Here is a 24993-nt window from a genome sequence, read left to right on the forward strand (position 1 = left end):
ACTAGTTTGTACAATAGTCAGCAAAATATTAAGCAGTATCCATTAGCTTGATTCTTTGGGTTACACAGCAATCTAGATCATCATTAAGCAATAATATTTTCACCAAGATTTCCTTAACCCCTTCCCTCAAACATAGAAGGTTTTGAAGGAGTTAACCAGAGGAATGCAAGTTTGGACACCATACATAGAAATTGGCTTGTCGAACAACTACTCAAGAACATTTTCAGTGCAGATGAGCAGTTCATTCCTAGCCTTAAAAGAGATTACACGTGGTCATATGAGATATATGGTTATTTTAATTTATTTTCTACTCTGAACACTATCAAATTTAAGTAGCAGATTTGCTTGTGACAATAACATTTTAAAATCTAATTTAAATTATTTTGCTTTGTTTCATACTTTAGGCTTACTTTATGGCTCTTGTTGTCAGTTGTGTTATTTCTGTGCATGTGAGTGTTCCTCTGATGTTCTGTCACCGTTAAACCTGTACATTGATTGTTTTTGTGTGCATCCTGCACCCTGGTACAGGTGGGAAAACAAGTCTAGGGAGAAAAACAGAATAGGATGAAACTGAGAACCTAAAACCAGTGATGAGAGCACTCTTAAAATAAACGCTAGCCTTCAACTTTAATTTTATCCAGATAGTTTTCTAAAACGAAACGCTGGCGTGCAGTACCAATTACGTATACTCCTCCCCAGAACAGCACAAACTGATTCTTGGCCGACATCGGCAATTTGGTCTGAAAATCAAGCTTTCCGGTCTGAAAACCGAGGCGACCGTGCTGGGCGCCGGCCCGGTCTTTGTGCCGCACGGAAACCTTCCCCGCGGGGAGGGCGGGCGGCCCCCGCCAGGCGGGCACCTCCCCGGGGCGGGCTGGAAAGACAGCCCCCGGGGCGGCGTGTGGGGAGAGGGCCGGGGCAGTGGGGCCGCTGTGCCAGCTCCGGCAGTTCTCGCTGGGAACCTTCACCTCGGCGGTCGGCGGCCCTGCCCGCCCCTCCCCGCCGAGCTGGGCCCAGCCGGGACAGAAGGGCTCCCCGCGACGGCCAGGGCCAGGGCCACGGCCGGGGCCGGGGCTAGGGCTAGGGCTAGGGCTGGGGCCGAGGCCGCACCGGCCTCCCCTGCGCCGCGATGGACTCCGGCAGCGAGACCCACGAGCTGAACGGGCTGGCGGAGGGCGCGGAGCCGGCGGCCGTCGAGCGGGTAGGGGCCGGGGGCGCGTCCCGCCGGCTGCGGGGAGGCGGGGGGCGAGAGCGGGCTGGGCCGCCGCGGCGGCGGGGCCCGGACTTGGCGGCCGAGAGCGAGGCGTGAGGTGGCGGAGGAGCCCGCCGGCCAGTGGGCCCGGAGCTGGCAGGTCTCCCAGCGGCGGCGTGACAGGTTGGGGGCGGCGGCGGCCCAGGGCCCCTCTCCGCCCCGGCGGCTGCGGGGCGGCGGCGGGGCGGGTGCCCACGGGGAGCCCACCCGCTGGGCCGGTGCGGAAAGAAGCTCTGGGAGGGGGGTGGTGTGCTGGCGGCTGCCGCAGCCCTAGAATCGGTACTTCTCGATTGTTGTGGGTTTTGAACATCTTCCGTTAATTCAGCGTGTTTTTCGGAGGGATGCTGCTGCAAGCGTCCCGTTTTGTCTCACTTCAAAGACAGGCAAGTGCCAACGGGGGACTGAAAAGAAAATCCTTTTCAGTCCTTGTCACGGTGACCCCTTAGTTCCTACACAGGTCAGCCGAAAGGCCATCAGGTGTACTCCCCAGCCAGGAATCTCTGCTGGGAGCGCACTGGCACCACTCCAAACCTGGGAGGGTTTTTCCACCCAGATGACTTGGGAGGGGATGGAAAAGTTACTCAGGGTATCTACACAAGAGACAAGTGAGTGCAAAAGTAGGAAGAATTACTTAAAGGGTTGGGCCTGTATGTTTGGGTTTTTTTTTCCATACAGTAATCCAAATAAAAACAAGAAGATAAATACCCAGCTTTTTACTACTCCTTGTAGTCAAGACATGACCAGACATCTTCACTGGAAAGCATTTCATTCTATGCTCTGTTTACACATAAAAGATGTTTTCCAAGTATGCCACTTATCTGAAAAGGCAGAGTGGTAAAAGAACATCTTTTATGTTGTTTTGGAAAGGACTAAACTCTAAAAAGCAGCTGTTATTCCAACCTAAGACTGCCACATGCAAACAGTTGTACTAAACCACCATCTACGTCACTGGTAAATTTTTCTGGTTACAGACAGACTGGACTGATTGTGCAGCAGATCTGTCCTTCCTCCCTTCCTTCCTGACAAACACTTGTAGTCATGAATATCCAAGAAAAGAAAAAAAAGTGGTTTTAATAAATCCTGGAAAGTACCTAAAGAGAATCAAGGCTGGGATATGCAGGTCAACCTGGTAGCCTGAGGAGGTTTCCTTTAAGCCACTGAATTCCCAGCAATTTTCTTTTTTTTATTAACACAGAGTGGTGATTGCATCAAGGGTACTAGTCATGGGGATTTATTTTATTTTAACTTGGTCTGCCCCAAGAATTTTTCTGCAACTTTCCTGGTTTACTTCATCTTCAGTTGCAAGCAATCATCATTTTGTTGCATCTTTCCCATAGAAACTGCAAGTTCTATGTGAGTGCCGTATAAAAAATAAGCAGTGAGATGTACTGTTATATTGTATTATATGTATACAGGAGCACTTCAGAGAACTTTAAAAACACTTCTTTTTCTCACAAAAAAAAAAAAAAAAAAAAAAGGTAAAACGGGTGGGGACAGATTTCTTAAAAGCTGGTCTGTGAATAGGAGATTAAACCTTAAGGAGTCTGATGGAGTTCACAATTCACGCAAGCAAAAGAACACCCCAATTCAGCAGCCAACCAAACCTGGAGAGACCACAAATCCTCAGATGCCTAAATCTTCCATATTGGAATCAAAAGTGTGTGAGTATCTGCTTTTAGGAATGCTCACAGGCATCGCAACTTGGACCACCCTGGTTTGCTTACTGCCCGTCTAAGCATCTGCCCTCACCTCAAAACAGATTCTCTCGCTCACCTTCAGCAATAGACTGCTCCCTTCTCTTACGGAAGAGCTGACATGAAATGCAGGTATAGTTCTCTTAACTTCTAAGCATCCAAAGCACACAAATTAAAAAAAGCCCAGTGTAATTCTGAGTGAGTGGTCACACAGTGGTTTAATGTGGTTTGTTTTAACTCCATCTTTAATTTGGATAAATTTTTTTAGCTGCTGTCAAGCTTTTAGAAGCAAGAAATTCCTTGCTTCTAGTACGGGGTTGGCCTGGCACACCTGACTGACTAATGTGAATAATTGCGCTTGGCAGAAGTGTCTGGCCACTTCTGCAAAGGATCGTACACATACAGATAGGAACTGTTTTTTCATCTTCCTCTGTTTGCTTTCCTTGTTCATGGTCTGTATTGAAACTTTCTAGATTTCCTGTGCTGTAAATTCTAGTTTAATGTTTCCAAGATAACAGGGAATGCTGGTTGAAAGAGTTAAAGAACTATGTAAAAGGTGAACAGGAATTGGATAGTAGAAAAGAACAGCTCTGGAATAGTTGGCTTCTATTATAGTCATGTTATTACTAAAAATGTATTCAAGATTGTATGTTAATTCCTAAGAGAATGAGACATGGCAGGTTTTGGGCATCATACTGCAAGTAACAACTTCAAATTTGTGGGAACTTGAAATTATTTTACTGCATAGAGAATGAAATGGTGTGTTCTAAAGCATTGCTTACATCAAATTGAATTTAGAGTATTTGATATACTCTAAATATTGAAACTATTGATGATAATTTTTTGTTTGTTTGTTTTTAAGCAGCTAGAATAAACGAACAGTGCTTTAACAACACAAAATAGGCAGCCCACAGTCCAGTTGTGAGAAATAGTATTTTAAGACCAAATCACTGAAATAAGCAGTAGTAATGCAAGACAGAAAAAAAAAAAATCATACAGGAGAAAGCTTCTATTTAAATAGCTGTACGAACAAGTTTAAGCTGTTACTTCATTTCACAAAGTTAGTCATCAGGTGTGCTGATTATTTTTAAATCATTTAGTGAGTAAAATTATTCTAACTTGGTCCTGGAACCAGTATAGCTTTAGAATAACCGTGCTCTGCCCTGAGCTTACATGACTGTACTTTCCCCTCTTTTTCATACTACCTTTTTAGCTCTCAGGAATCAGCATGGTTACCACTTTTTTTTTCTTAATGTCTGTATAGAAAGTGGCTCTTCTTAAGTATAGGCTTTTAGAGATGCTAGAAATTTGATGCTGTCTATGAAATACAAACACAGGCTGAGTTTCCCACTACCACCACCTTTTCTTTTTAATTGCCTGCACCCATGCTGTCTCAAGATGTGATTGCAGAAGCCTCACAAGCTAGTTAGTGTTCCGCTAGGTTGGTACTGGAACGGGCAGATTCCCACCCCCGCCCACATGGAATTCCTACAGAAAAGTAACTGGTGATTCAGTCCAGATGTAGGGGGTTTTCTTTCTGAGTTAGTGCTGAGCTGAACGAGTGATCTAATGTTTTATTGGGGGAAAAGAAGTAATACCTTCTGAGGAGGTGTACAAAGGATCTAATCATCCATTACGTAACTGGTATAGCTTAGAATATTTTTGTTGGAAGAATATTTCTTTTCTTTGTAGAATATTTTCCCTATTTTTTTAGATCAGCAAGATCTCAGAGACAGAGGGAAGTCAGACTTCAGAGTCCGTTTCCAGATTTTCAGAGCCCATTACATTTTCAGTACATAGGTGATAGAGATGTGGACAAAAATTCCACGTCTATGAGGATGTGGAATTAAATATAATTTTATATTTATTTATAATATATATTTTTATATATTATATATATATATATATTAATAGTTGTATAAATATATATTAATAGTTGTATAAAGTTACCAGTTCAGTTCTGTAACTGTAAGGTTGGTCTTAGGAAAAAATAAAAGTAAAGTTCTGAAGTTGTGTTCTCTTTTAGTCCTGTATTATTCCTTTTATGTCTGCTCCTGGAAAAGTTTGCTATGCAGTGTTTTTCTTGAATGCAAATACTTTAAAAACTTAGAGAATTTATTTTTCAACAAAAGGGCTTTTTAGCATCTTTTTAACAGTTTTGATTAGAAAGACTGTTGCAAAACACAGTAAAGAACAGTGTGACTGTAAGATCAGTTTGACTCAGCCTTTTATTTACACAGCCTCATTGTTACATAGCATGTTTCCATTATCTTAAAATTGGGACTGTCTTTAAACAGAAGAATGTAAGGAAGCTTGCTCCATGACATTACAAACCCAGACGTCATATTGATCAATAAGCTTGTCCTATCTCACTTTGAATCGAAGCTACTTGGCTATTAAAAGTGTCTAAAAGCTGCCATACAGTTACAGTAATCACTAGTCTGAAGTAGCAAGAAATCTGTATGCAGAGTTTAGAGCAAGCCAAAGATTACAAAGACTGTATTTCAGAGTGAATGTACTTGAAGGTGAAGAACCTTCCTGGCAGCGTAAGGAAGGTGTTATTGATCAGAACCACAACTTGTTTGGAAATATACAAATAATAATCAGCATTATTTTCCCAATTGTTCCCTACAAAACGGTGGGTCTCCTGTATGTAATAAAGGCATTCTGCCACATAATGATTTAAAGTTAGAATACCGTGGAAAAGTTTAGTGCTAATACTCTTCCAATACTAAAATAAGTATTTGTGTGTTTTCGGAACCCAGGTGTGGTCCACTCTGGGCCTGACAAGCAAAACATATTGAGCTCTGGGTCCTGCAGTCCCAGCTGATATTAAGTAGCTGCAATTACAAATCGCAAATCAAAATTAAAGTGATTCAGGCTGTAATTCTGGCTTATACTGTGCAGTTTCTGCTTCTAAGTGTTCATTTGGGGAACTGGAAGGTCACCTTGCCAACTGCAAAATACTGGTTTTCTAGTGGGATTTAAGAAGAAAACAGTAACCAGTCTTGTGCTGCTGTGAGTATCTGTTAACTTCATTACAAGAACAGTAAATTCAGTCTTCATGGCTGATGTAACTTGGAAATTTCAAGGTCGTGTTGGTTCAGGCAATATTTGTCTTTCACAGCTTTTGTGGGGCTTTTGTTCTGGCCTTTTTTTTAGATTTTCTTAAAACAATCTCTTTAGGGGAACATATATATGGTAGAAGAGATTTAAGAAGCTGAGTAAAGTACCTAAGAACATACCAAAAGAGAAGGAATGAATCCTAAAAACTTGCACTCCAAATCCAAATAATTTCTTTCCTCCTGCATTCATAGGGCAGAGTGACAGAAACTAACATAACAAAGTTCTGAATACAAACACAAAGTAGGTTTATTTTCCCTAGTGGGCTTTTTGTCTGTTGATTACAGGTGACCGGCATGTCAAAATCCCCACCCATCTGCTCTGGACAGACTAACTGGTACCATTGTAGGAATCTCAGTGAGGTCAAGTTGGACAAGAAAAAAAAAAAATTTACTCTTGGGCTTTCCTTTTTTCTGGTCAGACTTCCAGCACCTTAATTGGCCTACTTCAGCAGTCACTGCTGTTTGATGAATACTGTTGAACAAACAAGTGCATCTTTTTTGTCACAAGTAGCTATTTAATGCTGTAATAGAAGCAGAAATCTTTACTATAATGAGTTACTGTATTTATCAAAGACACTTTGTTATTTGTTTTCAAGTGTTTCCATTTGCAGTGCTGTTTCCTTCCTGTTGAATCACCAGGTGAGTCTTAGACGTGATTCATGAAACTCAGCATCTAAGGACATGGGCTTCAGTGCCACTTTTATTTTTTAATAAAAGTAATGAATAAACTCTTTCTATATTTCAAAGGGACTCAGTTCTTCTGGGTGTGCTGTTAAAATGATGAGTGAAACAAGCAGCGGCAAAGTCTGTGCCAACACAGTTGTCAATAAGACTGTATCCGGTACCATTCAATCCTAGTGTGAAGTTTGGTCTTTTAGAAGCAAAAAAGTCCCAGCTTCTGAGGCAGCATCTTAGCTGTATCCTTGCAAATTGGAGTGCTCTGGGGGAGCAAGCAGACCCTGCTGCTGTGCAGAGACATGGAGCCGTCCTGTCTGTGGGGACAGCGTCGTGTGACTGTGAAAATAAGCTCTTCCACAGGGGATTCTTTCAGTGACAGATGGAGCAAGAGGCAGAGGCTTTTCACTTCTCTCCTTTTTCTAACTGTGCGCAGACCAGCACGGTGGGTTGTTCTGCTCGGAGATTGATGCTTTGTTGGCAACAGGAGACCTGTTACTGACAGGGAAAGGACGATAGAGCAGCTCCCGCTACACCTGGCTCTTACGCACACACATGTGAACACACGTGCTGTTTTTCCTCAGACTCATTTGGTGACACCAACTGAAGGGATCAGTAATTTGAATATTAAAAGTGTGTAATGAGGTGTTTTGATTGTGTTGAGACTGAAGCAGGTCATGTGGAATACATACTGTTCCCTTGCCAAGTAACACCTGCATCTTACATGCATCCTAGAAAATCTCCAGAAGTTTTGCTTTCCCTCTCTGCAGCCCTGTGGATAACAGCACACTAAGTGGCATTTGGTGCTGCGGGCTGCACGTGCTGCTGCATGCTTGGAATCTCCCTGAAACTGTAAAGCCGCGTAACAAAGTTCCTGTATAATTTCTGTTGTACATGGCTGTCATTATCCTGAGGTTAGGGCAACAGCTCTCCTTTCGTTGCCTGTCTATATATTGCTGTGTAACACGTAGTCTAGTCTTAAATAGCTGCTGTAGTACTGACTGCACTTATTTCAATACTTCAGCAGTTCCCTTCAACTTGCTTCCAGAAGGCAAGGCTAATTTGCCTTTTTTTTTTTTTTTTTTTGGTTTTATGGTTTTCCAGCATGAGTCAGGAGGCTTCATTTCTCAATCAGGAGATGGGAAATGATTGTTTCTGGGGCTTCCATGATTACAGGTCCTTTTTGACCAAGATCACAAGCTGAGAAAAAGCATTTTACAGCAGAACCGACAATTCTCCATATTCCTAGTTCCCATTCTGAACTGGTCTGCTTTCAGGAGTGGTGACTGAAAGCCTCTCAACAGAGTAAAATGCCATTTTTTTAGAATCTAAACATAATAAATAGCTGAGTTGTCATTCCAGGCCTTGGTTTGCCTTAGCAGCACTCTATTTTGAAAAGTCTTCTCCATTTATTGGAGTTCAGAAGTGAACTCAAAGCCTTTGCTTCCACTGCAGTTCAAATGCCTTAGCCTGCTATTTCCACCTGCGACTTAACCATACAGATGATTAGCGAACAGCAAGGTCCTCAAAGGTGCAGCAATACATTTCCCCAGGAAAAAGGAAATACCATATTCTGTTTTTTATCTAGAAGTTGTCTTACACCCTGTAGTCACTGATGTAACTGAAAGAAAGGTGTAGCCCAGACTATTTATTCTCTTGTATAGTTAAAAAAAAAAAAAGCCATGTTAAACATGATCACATTCCAACGTCGAGTGAGAACAAAGAAACTGGTCATCCTGTTTTCACTCCAGTCCCCCTTCATCAGGATTTAGAACTGAGTCACAGCTACCCGTGTAGTTTTTGCCTGTGTTACACACTGCAGCGTCATAGACCCTATAGATATTTCCAAATCAGCATTTTTGCCAGGAAGGAGTTAATTAGCTACTAAACATAGGAAAAAACTTCCTCTCTTACGAACTTGTGACAAAATAGATCATATTACTTGTACAGTCTACTGAGAAGAGTTTGTTTTAAATTCATTCCCAGAAAATGAATTCTGCTATTACACACTTAGTTCTCCATCCCTTCTTAGACTGCTAGCATTAGGGAAGCAAGAGCTAAATGTGTGTGTTTGGCTTTTTACTGTACAATAAACAGTGAAAAATGTTAGTCTGGATTTTTCTACTGAGTACTGCCAGCATGTATTCCATGCTGCTTTCCGTAAGGAAATTAATATCCACACCTAGCTTAGTGCTTCTGGTGGATGGTAGACTAGAATTACAGTATTTTTTCTAAAGCATCCAAATGCTGTCGTGGTTTAATGGAGCAGGGGGGTGGGTAGAGGAAGCTTTCCTTGGCAAGAGAAAAGGTGACAAAGGTGGGAGAGGTTCCCCAGCCAAACTGCATTTTTAGCTTGTGGGATATAGACAAAACCAACTAAGTATTGAGTTCTTCCTGACAGAGGTCAGTATCCGTCTCCGAGCCATTTTCTTCCTGGGAGCTTGGTCTCAGTAAAGAAGCCATCTGCGTGAAGCTACGATTACATGGCTTCCTTCTCTTTGCAGAAATAATGTCTGCTGCTGCCCCATGACATTTTTCTCTCAGTAAAATATTTAGACTGTGGTTGATTACAACCTGTCTGGTCAAAATAGGTCAAGTTTGGTATTTGAATGCCCTGGAAAAACTGGCGACATGTTTGCCATATGCATCAATATCTGTTCTATTTAAAAGGACACTTCTAAGTCTGGACAGTGGCAAACCTGGCTTTGGAGTTGGAAATTTGATAGTTATTAGTGCTGTTGAAGAAAGTAATTAGAGGGCATTTTCTGCATTTGAATTAACCTTCAAAGAGAGACTTTCCTCACAGTATTTTCTGGCAAGGGGGAACACATTTGTGCAGTAAAAAGGTCTCTAAGAAAGCAGGTTTCAAGAAGTCAGCTAGACTAAGCTTGTTCTTAATATATTTGTGTATTATTTTTGAAAATAAAACCTAGAAATAAGAGCAGCAAGAATGAAGTCCCTAACCTGTTCGTAGAGTGAGGTATCTAAGTCTAACCTAGTTACCTTAAGCTGCATCTAATCTGTAGAGAAGTAGGCACCTCTGGGAGGTGAGCTGCCAAATTCCAAGTTGGGTCACATGGATCATCATCAGGAAACACTCATTCATCCCACTGGGTTAACTAGCTCTGTTTTGCCCTGTAGTTGGTTTTTATTCTCCTGTTTGTTTTCAGTGGAATTTAAAAAAAACTCAACTGCTGATGTGAAAATGGAAAAAAGATTCCCATGTAATTGGGCAGTGCTTGGCAACCACAGATCATATGATATTTAAGCAGAAAAACAGATCACTGTGTGTGGATGGACCTGGACAGTGGCATGGTGGTGTAAGAAGCAGCAAGGAAAGAGGTCAAGCACAGCTCATACAACTTCCACATAAATCCTCAAGATGAGACTCATGAGTAATTAAGGAACTATGTCGATGTGTGATGACAGAGGGTAGATTTAATAAATAATTGTATTTTTAAGTATGCCTTTAGGAGTAAATTAGTTACAACAATCTGTTTTGTACTTGATTGTTTTATAGTGGATTTTCCCTGCCAACTTTTCTTAGTGCAAACTTTTCAGCTTTGTCAGTCTTTCCTTTTCCCAGGGTAGAAACATACTGATTGTTTAGACTGATCCTATGAGCTGGAAAAAATGTATCTGCCGAAGTGCAGTACAAACACCACTTACTGCTCTCTTGTTGGATGGAGGACAGTGGTAACGCTGCAAAAGATGCACTGATAGTACTGCTATGACTCTGTCAGTGTGATTAGAAATCAGTTGATGGGTCAAGTGATCTCTTGCTCACTACACCAATTAAAACAGATGTGAATAATCTTCTTCCTCTCTTCCAATTTTAGCGCAGAACACCACAGTGGTTTCAAAGAAATGGACCTATGAATATTAACCACTACGCAAATAAGAAGAGCGCTGCAGAGAGCATGTTGGACATTGCCCTCCTGATGGCCAATGCATCCCAGCTGAAAGCCGTGATGGAGCAAGGACCTTCTTTTTCCTTCTACATCCCACTTATCGTTCTTATCAGCCTGTCGCTCACACTGCAAGTTATGGTGGGAGTGCTCCTGATATTCCTTGGTATGTAGCAACAACAAGAACCATTGACGTATATTTTTCTTATAGGATGCAATCAAAAGATGGTATATAAGATGGTATATAGACTCCTCATTTACTTTTAAAAAGCCGTTATAGTTGACAGTCTTTACTTCAGAATTGATTAAAGTTTTCTTTTAAGGCCATAGAAATACTGCAACAAAAGGAGTAAGGGCAGATTTCTGTGGAGTCGTCAATTTTGATCAACAACTTCATACTCATTTGCCCAGAGAATGAATATTTTTCTTTTCAGAAGGCCTGAGAGGAAGGAAAATGATGAAATACTGCAAAACAGCCAGGATCATGCAACCTGCCCAGTTTCATAATACTGTTTCTGGCAAGACCTGTTACTTAATCTTATGACTGAAATGTGTTTGTTCTATATCAGTCATATCGTAAGCAATATTATGAGACTATACGGTGAATGTAGAGCTCCGAAACAGAAGTGAAAGTTGCAATGTTCATGTTGTGTGTCATATTGTCTTCAGTTTGTTTTGTGTTTCTGCAATCAAATCAAAGGCTTGACATTAATGAAAATAAACCCCCTTAGTTTTAAATTTAGGAAATTATTCAAAGCATCTCTAGGTCAGAAATGGTAAAAATATACTTATTATTGTTAATTTTGAAACCTATGTTAAACTGAAATTAAAGTTCAAAAGAAAAAGTAGGCTACTTGGAGCAAGATTTCACCATAAAAACATACTTCATCTATTATCCACATGCTATGACTTCAGTCAAAAAATTTGAAATTACATAGAATATGAAAACACAGTCCGAGTAGCATCCTGGGACTAGAAATAGATTGTCTTGAATTCTGCTTATTGTTAAGGAGACCTTTTCTCCTTTCTACCAAAGAAATGTGATGCAGTATCTTTAACATATGTTGGAAATAATTTCAAGAGAGTAAGTTCAAATAGGAGTTGTGGGAGTGCATGCTTTGGAGGCATATAATGAAACAGCTGTAGAATGAGTTCCTTGCTCCCTGCCTCCCCACACTCCCCTTTCTGTCTTATTTGCTGAATTACGGAACTTCACATTCCTAGAAGTTCGATGCAGTGGCTTTGCTATTCTCAAAAACAGAGGTTCCACTATTCAGCATTAATAGGTACAGTGCTGTGAGGCACAAGAAGCAGTACTGATCACTAAAAATTAGGTATTTTAAGGTAGTATTGCTATTAGTAGCACACATATATCTTACACTCTCTGCCTTATTCTGTAAGGCAGAATATTAATCTAAGCAGCTATAGAATCAGGCTCATTTCTAAAACAATGTCATCACCAACTAAGCATGAGTTACCCAGAAAAGCCCAACTAAAACTCCACAGAGAATGGAGAGACAGCACTCTTCTAGAAATTTGAGTTTTCTGTTTTGACCTTAAACAAGTCTTCAATATTTCTCTTTGCTATCTTAATCTACTGTGATATTTTCCTCCATGCTTTTGAGAGGCAAAATGCAAGAAGAATCCAGTGGCATTTTGCAAATTTGCTGAAAACCTGTGACATTCATAAGCAGCACCCAAAACCCTAGACCATAACTTTGGAGAGTCGACCAAGGATACCTGTGGAAATCAGAGGAAATGTTTATGTTTCAGCATCAGTTGAACCCCATTATTCACTGTAATAAATGACACCTTCATTGGTAGGAAACAACTATGGATCCCTTCTTTTGCTAGTGATACATGATCATTTATTCTCATAACTTTTTAAATCTTTCCCTTTAATTTAATGGGTACTATATGACAGATCTTAAATCTACCGTAAATGAAAAGCCTTGAAGGTGATAGCTAGAGTTCACACGTTTACTAAGTTGTAGGTGCCACCTTTGGCATCTCTGTTAGTCTTTCAATGTTCCGGTTTTTAGCACAACTGAAAAAACAACTTTCTGTTCAAGGAGGAAGTTTGTAGGAAACCAGGATACATAAGGCTTGTAATACTGATATGCAGCTAAAGCAGCTTTTTTCTTTCTTATGAAAGAGACTTCTGTCTCTGCATTTGGTAGAGTTGGTGCAAGAGCCAAATCCAGGTCCTGGCTCAGAGGAGAGGCTGGAAAAAGCAACCTGATGGTACTGGGGGTTGTGGGAAGAGAGTCTTGGAAAAATCAGCTAAACACTTCTATGTTTCTTGGTTGAAGGCATCTCCTTGGTGATTGTTTCAGTTAAGCAGGCTTTGAAGCTGTAAATAAGTTCTCTGTTTTTTGTTGGGCAGTATTTTCTCAGTGTATGCTGAGACATTGCTGTTTAGTGCTTGCTTCTGCCAGATGTTGCCAAAGTGGCTTCCATCTCTGTGATTTTAATCATTGTCACATTGAGAGTAAAGTGAGTGCTGAGCAGCCGCAGCTCTGAAGTTGGGCTGAGGTAGAGTTCACAGGCCACTTAGCAGGTAGTGAGATTCATCAGGAGTTCAGCCTGCACTCTGGAGCCAGCAGTGCTTGTAGGTTTGGCATACTGAGGATGACAAAGCCCTCGGCATAGTGGTAAGCTGTAGGAACCATGCTGTCGTGCTGAGGTTAAAAGTACTGAAGATAGCAAATAGGTATGGAGGTACAAAGATACAGGCATCGTAGCAAGAACTTGCTTTTCACAACGTGTATTTGGTAGTTTTGGCCTGCAGGAACAATTTGCCTTTCTGTCCAGCCAAAAAATTCTGCCTCGTACAAGCTCTCACAAGTCCTAACAAAAGTCTGTGCAACCATCCAGTTTCTTTCCTTGAGACAGAGTTTTATCCCAGGAACTACCAGTTCTCACAGTTCTCTACTAGGGATTAAAAGCTTTTCCTCCTTCAAAAGAGCCTGTCACAAAAACTTTTTGAAAAATGTTCAGCAAACTTGTGCTTGAAAGTGATTTGATAATCTTAACTTTTTGGAAAGAAAAATGAAGAATATCTTGGAATAGTTTAAGTGGCATGAAATCATAGTAATCTAATCCTACTATAGTAAAATACTTAAAGAATAACTGTTCTTAAGAACATTTTCACAAACACCCTCATCTTAAGTACTATAATCACAAAGATAGGATTACTGCAGTTCTGCTTCAAAATTTAGAGCACCAGCTAAACTGACAAGCAGTACTTGTCTTCTCTGACCCTTATTTGGACAAAGGGACAGCTCTGAAAGCGTCAGTTCTCCTTTGAGCATGATTTATTTTAACTCACAAAGCACGTTAGGCGATTATTACCTTTTTTTTTTTAAATCAGCCTTCTGAAATGCGTTTCTTCCATACTTCAGGATTAATTGTTCCACTTCATTCACATGAGAGTACTAGAGTCCTTCCAGGTACTGTTGGGATGCATGTAGCTCCAGATGCTTTACAGACGTGTATAAACTCATTTTCAGGGTTAAGTACTACTGAGCTTAAATTATTTCATGCCTACACAGGTGTGCAGTAGCTTTTCAGATGGTTCCCTCACATTGTTCTTCAGTGCTTTGACTGGCCTGTGACATTTGACTATACTGCTTTAGCAAACAAGACTTGAACAGGCACCCAGAATTCCTTGAAACCAAAACAGCATTGGACTTCCTAATTAGGGACACCAGGTAAACCTGGCTTTTAATACTTCAGCATCACAAGTGTATTTGCCACCACTTCTACTTAACTGCTTCAATAAGCCAGTGAGTCTTGGTTCTGTGGTTAAGTTCTGCAGTGTTGACAGGGTCATGTGTTAAAAGCATCTAACAAAGTTTATCGCATGCAGTAGAGTCGTAAGCTACATATCTATGCATGCACCTGTCAGAAGGAGCTCAAAGTTTTATTTATGTTGCCGTAAAAACTTGTCAGATATAAACTTTCTCTCACATGTCCTTTACATGCACACACAAGCTCCAGTGATCTACACGTTTAAGAACTAGGAGTCTTAATAGACAAAAACCATTCTCAAAATGCGCTCTGGAATTCGTGGGCTCGCATTCCACCAGCATCAAAGAAACTTAGCAGAGGATCTGAGTTGCAGAGCCCTTACTGCAGGAGAAGAGAGACAGAGGAAAATCTTGGTTTTCCGCATAACGCCAGGCAAGCGCCCCCAGACTTCTTACATATGCTTTACTCTATCATCAAGTCTGCTATCAGTCCAATGTAACTTATTTCTATATTTTCACAAGGCCTGGAGTCAAAGCTTGAACTAAATTAATACTATCTCCTTTCTGTGTTCCTCCCTCACTCCCATTAGCAGTTCAACCAAAGAACAACTGCAAGAAACAAAAGAAAATGTTTACACAGCTGATGCTCTCTGTAATAAGGACAGCAGCTACGCTGCTTTGAAATCTTCCTCTGTTTAACAGATATAATGCCCTTGCTTTCTGGAAACAGAATCAGTGCAAAAGCAGGGAGTACAGCTGCAGAAGGGCACCAGTACAAAACAAATCCAGCACTGGTAAAGAGACTGGGCTGTCTGCGAAGAACCTCTAGCATTTTAACTGTAGGAATTTAATTAATTCATTCCATCCTATCAGGGCTTCAGGCTTCACATATTCAAGACTGAAGTATTTTTAAATGCTTTAAGTCTGCAACAAAACTGGGTTTCAAAAGATCAAGAGCTCAGAAGATTTCTAGTAAGGTTTGTGTATCCATTACTTCCCATGTGCATCCACAGAGATTAGATGCTAATTACTGGAAGCTAATAGGCTCCCTGTGGTTAAAGATCTCTGTAGCACTTTTACTGACACTGCAGAATCTTACTTCCCTTTTAAGTATGACTGATGCAAATAGTCCAGTGTAAGATAAATGCTTGAATTGCATGAGTAGTGAAGACTTTTATTCTGGATTTTGAAATATATGTAGAATTAAAACTTTTTTTCCCCTTTCTCTTTGAAGTAAAATATGACCTTAACAATCCTGCAAAACATGGAAAGCTGGATTTCCTCAACAACCTTGCAACTGGACTAGTATTCATTATAGTAGTTGTGAATATTTTTATCACTGCCTTTGGAGTGCAGAAGCCAGTTGCTGAGTCAGCATCAAGACAGTAAGTACAAGGTGAGTGTGGTCTCTCTGCGTCATAAGGTAGCAGGGCATAGCATACACGAATGCAGTGCACACTAGGTCATAGCTTTAAAAATAACCACGACCTTATCTGCTATTGCAGGTGAATGAGTTTGCTTCAGACTACTGCAAAAGCAGAAGCTACTAGGAACTGTGAAGTTATTATGGTGTATTTGTAAATGCGGAGTTCAAAAGTTCATGGCAGCATCTTACTTTGTTAGGGGCCCCTTGCGTGTGTCATGCATAGGAAGTGTAAAGATTGTCCTTCTGGCTTAGCCACTCCTTTCCCTCATTTCTGACTAAGCCGAGAAGGGAAATAATATTGTTTTGCTTCCTCCAAATGCTTCCTCTTTTTAAGAAAGTTTTGCAATATACTGCATCCAGGCTTAATCTTTATCCAAGTAACTAGGGCTGTTAAGTCCAACATACAATATTACACATCACTGGAGCCTTTCCGTTCCTATGCAGATAGTGCCCGCAAGCTGCAGGGCTTTTGCTTTGTGGGAGTCTCAGCCTGGAAAGATGTGCACTATCACTTTATTTGTTACCTGCGGTCATTTAGAACAATATTGTTTGCTCTACCTGCATTTTAAAGTTTGTCGTTTACTTATATAGAAGGATAAATATAGGAATTGTGGGATCAAAATGGGTATCATCCTAGTGTCATAGCTATGATGAACAATTTGGGAGGCGATAAACGTAAATTGTAGGCTTGCAGCCCAAGAAGCACTGTAGTCCAACATCTGTCTTTAAAATAGCACTGCTAAGTCTGTGTGTGCCACAGGATGTGCCAACATTCCTCTGGCTCTTTATCTTCCAAATCTCAAATCACATTTGGAAGACCTGCTGAAGAAGGAATTACTTGGCATTCCTGGCATGTGATGGTACACTGGCTGCTACACAGACAGCCCATACATGTAACATGACCGGTTTGAGTTAACTTGTAGATGAAACCCTTTCTCCATGAAAAAAAAAAAGAGACGAGGCCTTTAAACCCCTAGTCTGAGGATGAATGCCACAATAGAAATCTGTAACAAGAACGGAAACCAGACCAAACTTTTATCAGGACTCTAAACAGCATGGGGTGAAATCAGTGCAACAAATTACTAGGGAGGTGAAGAATGAAAGTGATTTATTTCAGGGTGTGGGCAGAATCATCTCCTTTAACCAAAACCTGTTAAATTCTGGCAGTGAAACAAGATGGTTTTATTGTATTCTGTGGCCATAGCCTCTACAAATAAACTAATAAATATTTAATTTTAGCAGCAAAGAGCACATAGATAATCTGAGATATTATCAGAATAATAGGTAGAATGTGCATCTCAGTGGTACGTATTAAAACAATACTGAAACACTAACCACAAAATTGCATTGGCAAAGCCAAGAGAACTGAATGAAGGATTATTGGAGTCTTAGCTCTCTTCACAGGTAAAAACATGCACAGTAGCCAGGAACAGAGGCAGAGACAAGAATCTGAAATAGGCATCAAGAAATGCAAATAATAGACAAGGTGGGATACCAGAATCCCAGCTGCCTCTTTTTGATACAGTGAAAGAAAACCTTAAGAGGGAAGAGAGGAGAAGCAGGTTTTGCTTATCACACCAATGTATGCTGAGTAGGGAGGAAGATGAGTTGACAATCCAATCCCAAGCCAGTTACTGCCTTAATATGATGGTATATTGAGAAGCCAGCTAATATCCAGGAGGTAGGTATGACACACCTTGCCTTACCAGGATACTGGATGGGTGAGCTCACCCACATTTCATCTGCTGTTTCTCTACTAGTACCACGTTCTTTAGTGATGTGCCTTATTCCCCCCAGTGCTAATTCTGCCCCCTTTTCAATCTCTTGCTGGCTTTTAGGAGATGCTGTTTCTGCAGTGTTTCCCAAACACAACTGCTGAGGTTCTCCACAGCAGAACTCAATGCTGAAGTGCTTTGAAGAACCCTGCAGCTGTAACAGACTTGGCAGGACATCTGTTTTGTGTGTTACAATCCAATTCTGCTCTGGATAGCACTAACATGCCAGGCTGTCTTCTGAACGTTACCGTGCATTAGGTCTTTAAACACGTAAAGTGCATCCCCTTGCAAATCTCTCACACCTGTTCATGGACTCTGTCTTCTTTCTCCTTCCTTCACACACATATGTGGCTATGTCTTATCAGTGGTTTTGTGCAGTGTCTTACTGCTTAGTTGGCACCATCTGGCAAGAAGGGGCTCTTCACAGCATTTGTGTTGGATTTTCTCCTCTGCTATTCCTTCTGCTCTTCATGAACTGTCAACCCAAAGGGTTTTGTGGCTTAATTATGAGTAGGGTTGTGGAATCCCTAGTCAGAAAGCTAGGTCTTCAATGAGGAACCAGTTCACATGTAACTTCTTTGAGCTTGTCATGAGAGCATGAAACACAGTTCTGCCTAACGGATGGTGCTAGCTCATACAGCTGTATATCATATATTGTATAGAGCTATGCACGGCCAGAGTGTTTGCTCACATACATAAACATGATTGGTATCTACTGCTGAAATCGGTTTAATAAGCTTGCAGTGCCTCAATAAAGGAGAAACAGTAGCTGGTTTATGTAACCTCAGGTAGAGGCAAGACCAAAGGATGTTTAAAGCAAGTTTACAACTGTACAAACGCAGCAGCTATGTGATCCTGCCTTTGTGCTTCTCACACATGCAGTTCCTAATAAAACAGCCAAATGTGGTGTCTGGGACCTCTGTCTTTTTGCTTCAGACTTGTTACATGTGGAATTTCTTCATTGCTTTGGAACATTACATCTGTTGTTTGCTCATTTGTACATACTGCCCTTGCTTAAAACACCGGGTCATCTGAATGTAATTTGAAAAATAAGTCTTTTTCAGTCTGCTACAACATCTCCTCAAATCCCTGAAAGAAGTAAGTGGCCACCATTTTCTGGCTCCACCTTTACTGTTACACACACTTTTCCAAAGAAAACTTAATTTCCCCTTCAAGGCAAATTTGGGAGTCACTCTTTCCTGCGTCACTGACATCTCTATATCTTTGTTTTGTATTTCAGAGACTGAAGCATTAATTCTAAATGCCATTTGCGCTTGAGCCAGTTACTTATCCCACTTGGACACAGTGGGGTAAAAAATAAATGAAGAAGCTGGACATACTGAGCAGCTTTCTCAAGTTTCCAACAACCAACACATTTGTGTACCTGAAATTTTCCTATGTGTTAATATTTAAACTGCTTGGCATCTAAACAAAGGTTGATTTTGACCCAAGGACATTGTTTTTCTGGAATATTGGCATTTCAATTTGTGTAGAAACTAATTGTTTTTCAGAGAAGTGGTATAATCTCATCAAACAAGGTGATATCAACTGGTGGCACTTCACAGGACTTTCCGTGTTCCATGCCTTTTGGTTTTGTGGCAATTTGTCATTTCCACCGTGGTAAGAAACAGCATGCCCTCGGTTCCAGTGTGGTCACATTGTCCTTTATTTCACTCGCTTGGCACCAAACCCACGTACTCCATAGCACAGCAGTGATCTTCCTTTGCAGCGTGCAACGATAGCTGTGCCTTGGTTTCTGTTTTTCCATTCTAGCTAAAGCAAAGATGAGACGGACAGAAACAGCAGGCTACATTTTGTCCAGTTTTGCTCACAGGTACTCGTTTGTCCTGTTTCTTTGTCTCTGGACAACACTTAAAATTTCCTCTCCTTTGTGCACAGACACACAAATAACTTCATTGCTAATACTTTCTTACTGTTGACTGCTATACATTAACTTCTGTGCATTATGTATTTCTGGAAACCGTGTTAGAAGCGCTACCTTTTCTCAGCCCAACTGGAAAACTAGAGGATACAGGGTGAACTTTACCTGCTAAGCTGGTATTGAGCGCCTGTCAGCAGCTCAAGGAGCAAATTGAAAGAAGTTTATCCCGCTGTAACTTACTTTTCCTTCTTGTCTTCCCAAGATTGAGTGCTGCAGTTGTGTTACTCTTAGGAGTTTATGGCTAAAAGCATAACTAGTTTTTTAAATTTTATTTTTATGTACATATATAGAGAGATAAATCTCTTCTGGGTTCTTAACCTGCTGGCTCAGGGACTGACACTTTTTCTAAATACACTATTGCTAGTAATGGTGTAGGTTTTTTCTACAACAAAAGCATTTCAGTCATTTTTACTTCCAAAGTATCATATCTGCGATCAGAAAAATCCTAGTTTTCTAGATCATGCTTACTTGTAGATGCAGATTTGTACTAATGCATTTCCGTATTGTTAATTATTAAATGCTCCCTTGCCCATATTAATAGAAGTTTGACTTCTGTATGCCTCATCTCCTTTACAATTTTTATTGATCACATTTCTCTTTAGTTGTGTCTCATTGATGTACCATATCTTCATTTACATGCTCTGTAAGAATTACTAGCAGAAAACAAATCAGACACTTTGTGATTAGTAATGGAATAGACATTCTTTTTAATTTTTTAATTTTGTCTTTTGTTGCTTCACATCCAGCGTAACGTGTATATAACCAGTATCTAACAAGCAATGGTTTTAATTGTGCGTTTTACTAATTTAAATGTAGCTCAGAACAAGTTCTGAATGAGGCGCTCAGGACAATTTTCCTTATTTATTTTTTATAAACCAGCGAACTGTTGAAAGACTCTTCATACATACTTGGGCTATCGCAGTTCCAATGCTGTAGCGTAGTGAATTACCTGGCCAAATAGCAGTGCTGAAAACCTTAAAAACCTTTATTTTAGAGAAAATAGGTGACTGTAGGCAGAGCCCTTCCAAACATGAAATTTAGCTGTGGCTAGATTGGGCAGTAATTTTGATAAGAGTCTTGAATGTACCACCTTTGTTACCTTTCACTTTTCTGCTCACTGGAGTATTTGCCTATCTGTGCCTCTGATTCAGCCTGGAGAGGCTCTCGGGAAGCAGTGACCTCTCTTCTATACAAGACACTTTGTACCTAAGCTAGATGTCTGAAGTAGTTGCTTTGTGTTGTCCTAAATACATAACCTGTCCAGAAGACAGTTTAACTTTGGTTTGAACATTAGCTATTTCTCACTGCCAGGTTTGCATCTTTCTAGTTTTTTAAGCAAAACTAGGAAGAAATGTGTTTCTGGCACTTAGCTAATCCTCTTACTTTTTGACTTGGCCTTAGTACCCTAAAGGCAGATGCAAACAGACACCCAGGCTCTACTGACGTTTCCTGTCTTTATACTTGGTGGTGAGTTGGCCCAGTTTTGAATGTAGCTTTCCATTCCTGTGCTGCTTACTGCCACAGTCCTCTCTTATGAGCAGGATCACATTTGTCTTGCACTGAAACACTTGGAAGCAGTCAGAGGGGGTTACAGTACAGACATACCAGGTCTGTTCCCTTTTTATTCCCCTCTTTGTTGGACTGTAATTTTTCCGGTCACTCAAGCAAACAAGCTGTTACAGTAGGTTTCTCCTGAAAAATGTAACAGCTGTTCTTATAACATCTTTACTGCTAAGCTGTTGTCCAACAGAAACTCCCAAGGCTTGTATATCCTATCCCCCAGTAGCTTGTGGGACTAACTGGATCCAGAGCAGTAGGGCAGGGAACACCAGGCGATGACTCGTCAACTACAGGTTCCAATGGACCTTGCAAGACACAGGTTTGGGGACGTGCGGGAGGGGGAAAAAAAGTACTTCCGGGTTGAACACGTTGTTGGATGCTGAGAGCTGGATGTGGAGATCTGTGTTAAGAGGGTACGTGTCTGTTCACTTGAAGTCTGCCAGAGCCAGGCTCAGAACAGCAACAAAAACCCCCCATGAATCCTTCTGCTTCCTGAGCTCCTGAAAGTGTGACTGAAGCATCACAGAGATACTGGCAATTTCAGAGGGCCTGGTCTCCTCTTTCGGTTCTAGACACATGAAAACCTCATCTGAAAGCCATCTGTCTGACTACAGGGCTGTACAGGGCATCAGCAGTATTCAACTTGTGACTGGATGTCTTTTTTTAAATAAAAAGGATGCTGGTTTATTACCATGTCTTTTATTGCGTCCTTTCATTGTCCTCAAACATGCAATCTGGTTTTTAAATCTCTGAAGCCTTCAGAGATCATGTATTTTTTAGCACACAAAAGCATCTGCAAGTTGTTTTCAAATATAAATAATTTAATCACATGATTAGTATTCTTTTAAGTCAGGTGCTTATTTAAAATCCCAGCGAATATCTCCTAGGGGCAGCAAACAAATGCATTAGTTTAAATGGTTCTTTGGTTTGCTGTGCTTCTCCAGAGTTCTTGGTTGTAGGCAAACATTTCACTTAAAAAGAGGTCATCAATAATGAAGCGAGATGAATTTTTACAGGCTATCTTGGGAAACGGTTCATGCCAGGTCATCCATTTACTTCTGTTTCGTAAGCTGCTGAACAGAGTAAGAATTACACATGCCGCTCTGGTCGTTCTCATTAGTCCCTTCAGCATCTAGGACTGCCTCGGTTGAAATTTTCAGTGGAGCTGTACTTATTGAAGCAGGTGACAACAATTATATTTGGAACTTAGTTTTAAGTATTTGTCTTTGAAACCAGGTCACTGCTGCAGCTTATTCTGCAGCTGAGTATTGCATAAAATGGCCCAAACTAGAAAGCATAATCCTGGTTACTGTTTTCCCCTCAACTATCATGCAGAAGGTTTTGGCCACTTGTTTCAATTTGTTCTTGATCCTGGTTTCTGTCATGCCTTCCCGCAAGTCGCGCTGAGCCCTGCCGCCCGCACTTTGGGGTAGGTGTTAGGTGACTGGGGCGCTCTGCCGTGTTCCAGAGGTACCAGTGCGCTGTGCTCATCTCCTTGGTCCAGGGCACAGTTACTATGTGTTCCCCTGAAAACTTGGATGCTCTTTTATCGTTAGAAGAAGAAGAAACAGGATAATCTTCATCATTCAAATATTTACAAAAGAGTAAATGAGTGACAGAACCCAAATGGTAAGCTCTGCTTATTTTCTAGATTACCAAAGGTGTTGCCACTGTAAGTTTTATCTGATTCAGGAAATGCTACATTTTTGGTACCGATTTATGCGCCATTTCACAGTTTGTTTTCAAAAAAAAACCCCAAAACAAATGTCAAAAGCTGGTCCTTGTTCTACAATATGATTTTGCCAAACCACAGAGAACAGGCTCTACTGAAAGTATTTACTTACTGCAGGGCAGTGGGAACACTTACAAGAAAACTGATGATATATTTTCATATGTACAACTCGTGTCTTGGTTAACCTGCACATTGAAACACACCAATCCTTGAAAATATGTCATCAGCTCTCCCATAAGGTTAGAGGCAGCACAGGGCCTATAGAAGCACTGAGACTGAAAAGAAGCAGCCTCTCCTCCTTAGTTGTTTGCATACCAGAAAAAGCCACATTGCTTCTTAATGACAGTGGTTTGCCTCTAAAGAAATGATTTGCAGGTTATATACGTAAACAGACTATCTAAATGTGAGAGGTGGAGCCTCCCATCTTTGCATGGCCAACCCCACAAACCCTATACTTCTATTAAGAAACTAAAAAATAATAAACCAAGAGCTTCTGAATACTCCCAGCAGTTTTGCTATGCTGTCTGAAGGGAAATGATCTGGCAGAGCAGAAGAAGTCCTGTTTAGTTCTTAAGACAACCCAGTTGGTATTATCACTATTCCACCATTATCCAGGAAAGGCTACTGCAGAAGAATAGCACAGATACCGTGTTTCCCTTGGAATAAGTCCGGAAACAACTGGTACCCCAGATACCACCAGCTGGCAGCTATTTGTAAATGACTTTTTTTTCCTAGTAGAAATGACCATGGCTAACATCACTTAAATACACACAAATTTAATGACCTTAAAGTGAAGGTCGTGCATTGTAACTCAATGTCTTTTACACCACACAAAATGTGGTGTTTAAAGGATTCTTCTGCAAGGAGGAATTTCATGCATTATGAAGACCACCACAGTAGTATGTTCAGATGCAGATATTACCCCAAGGAAATACCCCAGAGGACGGTATTTATCTTGGAAGAAACTTTCCCCAGTGATGGGAAATGAGATGGTGATCTCCTCTGTGACATAACATTTCAGGACTTCATTTTGATTTTGTAAGCTTTCACACACAACAGTGCAAGGCACCACAACCAAAAGCCTTGATAAGTAGGCAAACTCCATCTCAGGACTGCTACTAAGCTCAAGCTAACTGCCCCTTGGAAGTATGCAAAAGAGAAGAGAATTTGCTGTGTCTCACCACCTTTATCTCAGAAAGCTACGTGTCTGAAGAGCAGGCTGTCTTTCTCCCCTGCAAAAAGGAAAGGTCACTGCTTTACAGCTGAAATATGTAAGGAGCAGGAGAAGAGCCAATCTCAGCTCCTTAAAGGGGAGACCCCATTTTGCCCTGGTGTCACATAGGGGTCTTGCTGTAGCCCTTTAATGTTTGCAGGGGATCAACAAGGCTGGACCAGAGTCAAAAGCTGAGACAAGACATTACTAGAGCAAGACATAAATTAAAATAACTAAGTGAGAGAAAGTATTTGAGGAAGAGTTAAATAACTGCATGGCCAGAGCAGGCTCTTAGAGCAGTTTTCATCAGAAGCTGGGTTCAGTCCAAACACTGCAGGGTGATGTATCAGCTGCACCCAGAGTTTTACCCTTATCCCCACCATCATGTATTCACATCCTGACATTTCACCACATCCAACAGCAGTGGGAGGGCAGAAGCATGGGCAGAGCTGATGCCATTAGCAGGTGGCTCTTGGCTGTGGCAGGGAGCAAACACTGGCCGTGGCAGGTACATACACAGCAGAAAGACTGACGTGACAAAATGTGGTGTTTAAAGGCTTCTTCTGCGAGGAGGAATTTCACATTTTCACACTGACTGAATTCTTGACTCTGTATTAAATGCACACCTCAGCTTCGGCCCCAGTGTTCTAGTGGCCCTTGGATGTGACATGTCGCTGCAGGATGCATTGTGATAAATACTGGAAGACACAGAATACAGTCTTTTCAAGAATAATATCTAACCAATTATTATCCAACCTCCTAACAGGGTGGTGACAAAAAAATTACCTTCCCTCCTATTGGATGCAATGGAATATTTTGAACTCGCTTTCCTCCTTCTCCGCAGTTAATAAAGTGAAGTGAAGATCTGTTTGTATGGTTAGTTTCCCCCCCCTGCTTGGATAATTTCATGATGAGAACTATTTAATAACCTGTCTGCCT

The 24993-nt window shown here is 41.0% G+C and overlaps 1 protein-coding gene across 1 annotated transcript; it reads left to right on the plus strand.

Moving 5' to 3' along the window:
* The first annotated feature begins 1129 nt into the window (after positions 1 to 1129).
* On the plus strand, positions 1130 to 21802 carry NINJ1 (ninjurin 1). The gene is made up of 4 exons (XM_009946031.2): positions 1130 to 1201; positions 10586 to 10820; positions 15641 to 15802; positions 18848 to 21802. Exons 1-3 carry the CDS (start codon positions 1130 to 1132, stop codon positions 15793 to 15795), a joined length of 462 nt encoding a protein of 153 aa, XP_009944333.2. The 3' UTR covers positions 15796 to 15802; positions 18848 to 21802.
* Positions 21803 to 24993: the final 3191 nt, after the last annotated feature.

This window comes from Leptosomus discolor, chromosome 9 (genome assembly GCF_034619465.1).
Source record: "Leptosomus discolor isolate bLepDis1 chromosome 9, bLepDis1.hap2, whole genome shotgun sequence".
Taxonomy (NCBI): Eukaryota; Metazoa; Chordata; class Aves; order Leptosomiformes; family Leptosomidae; genus Leptosomus; species Leptosomus discolor.

Coding starts and splice junctions, on each gene's coding strand:
- NINJ1 (XM_009946031.2), top strand. CDS start 1,130: ATGGACTCCGGCAGCGAGACCCACGAGCTGAACGGGCTGGCGGAGGGC. Junction 1,202..10,585: donor AGCCGGCGGCCGTCGAGCGG/GTAGGGGCCGGG, acceptor TTCCAATTTTAG/CGCAGAACACCACAGTGGTT. Junction 10,821..15,640: donor AGTGCTCCTGATATTCCTTG/GTATGTAGCAAC, acceptor TTCTCTTTGAAG/TAAAATATGACCTTAACAAT.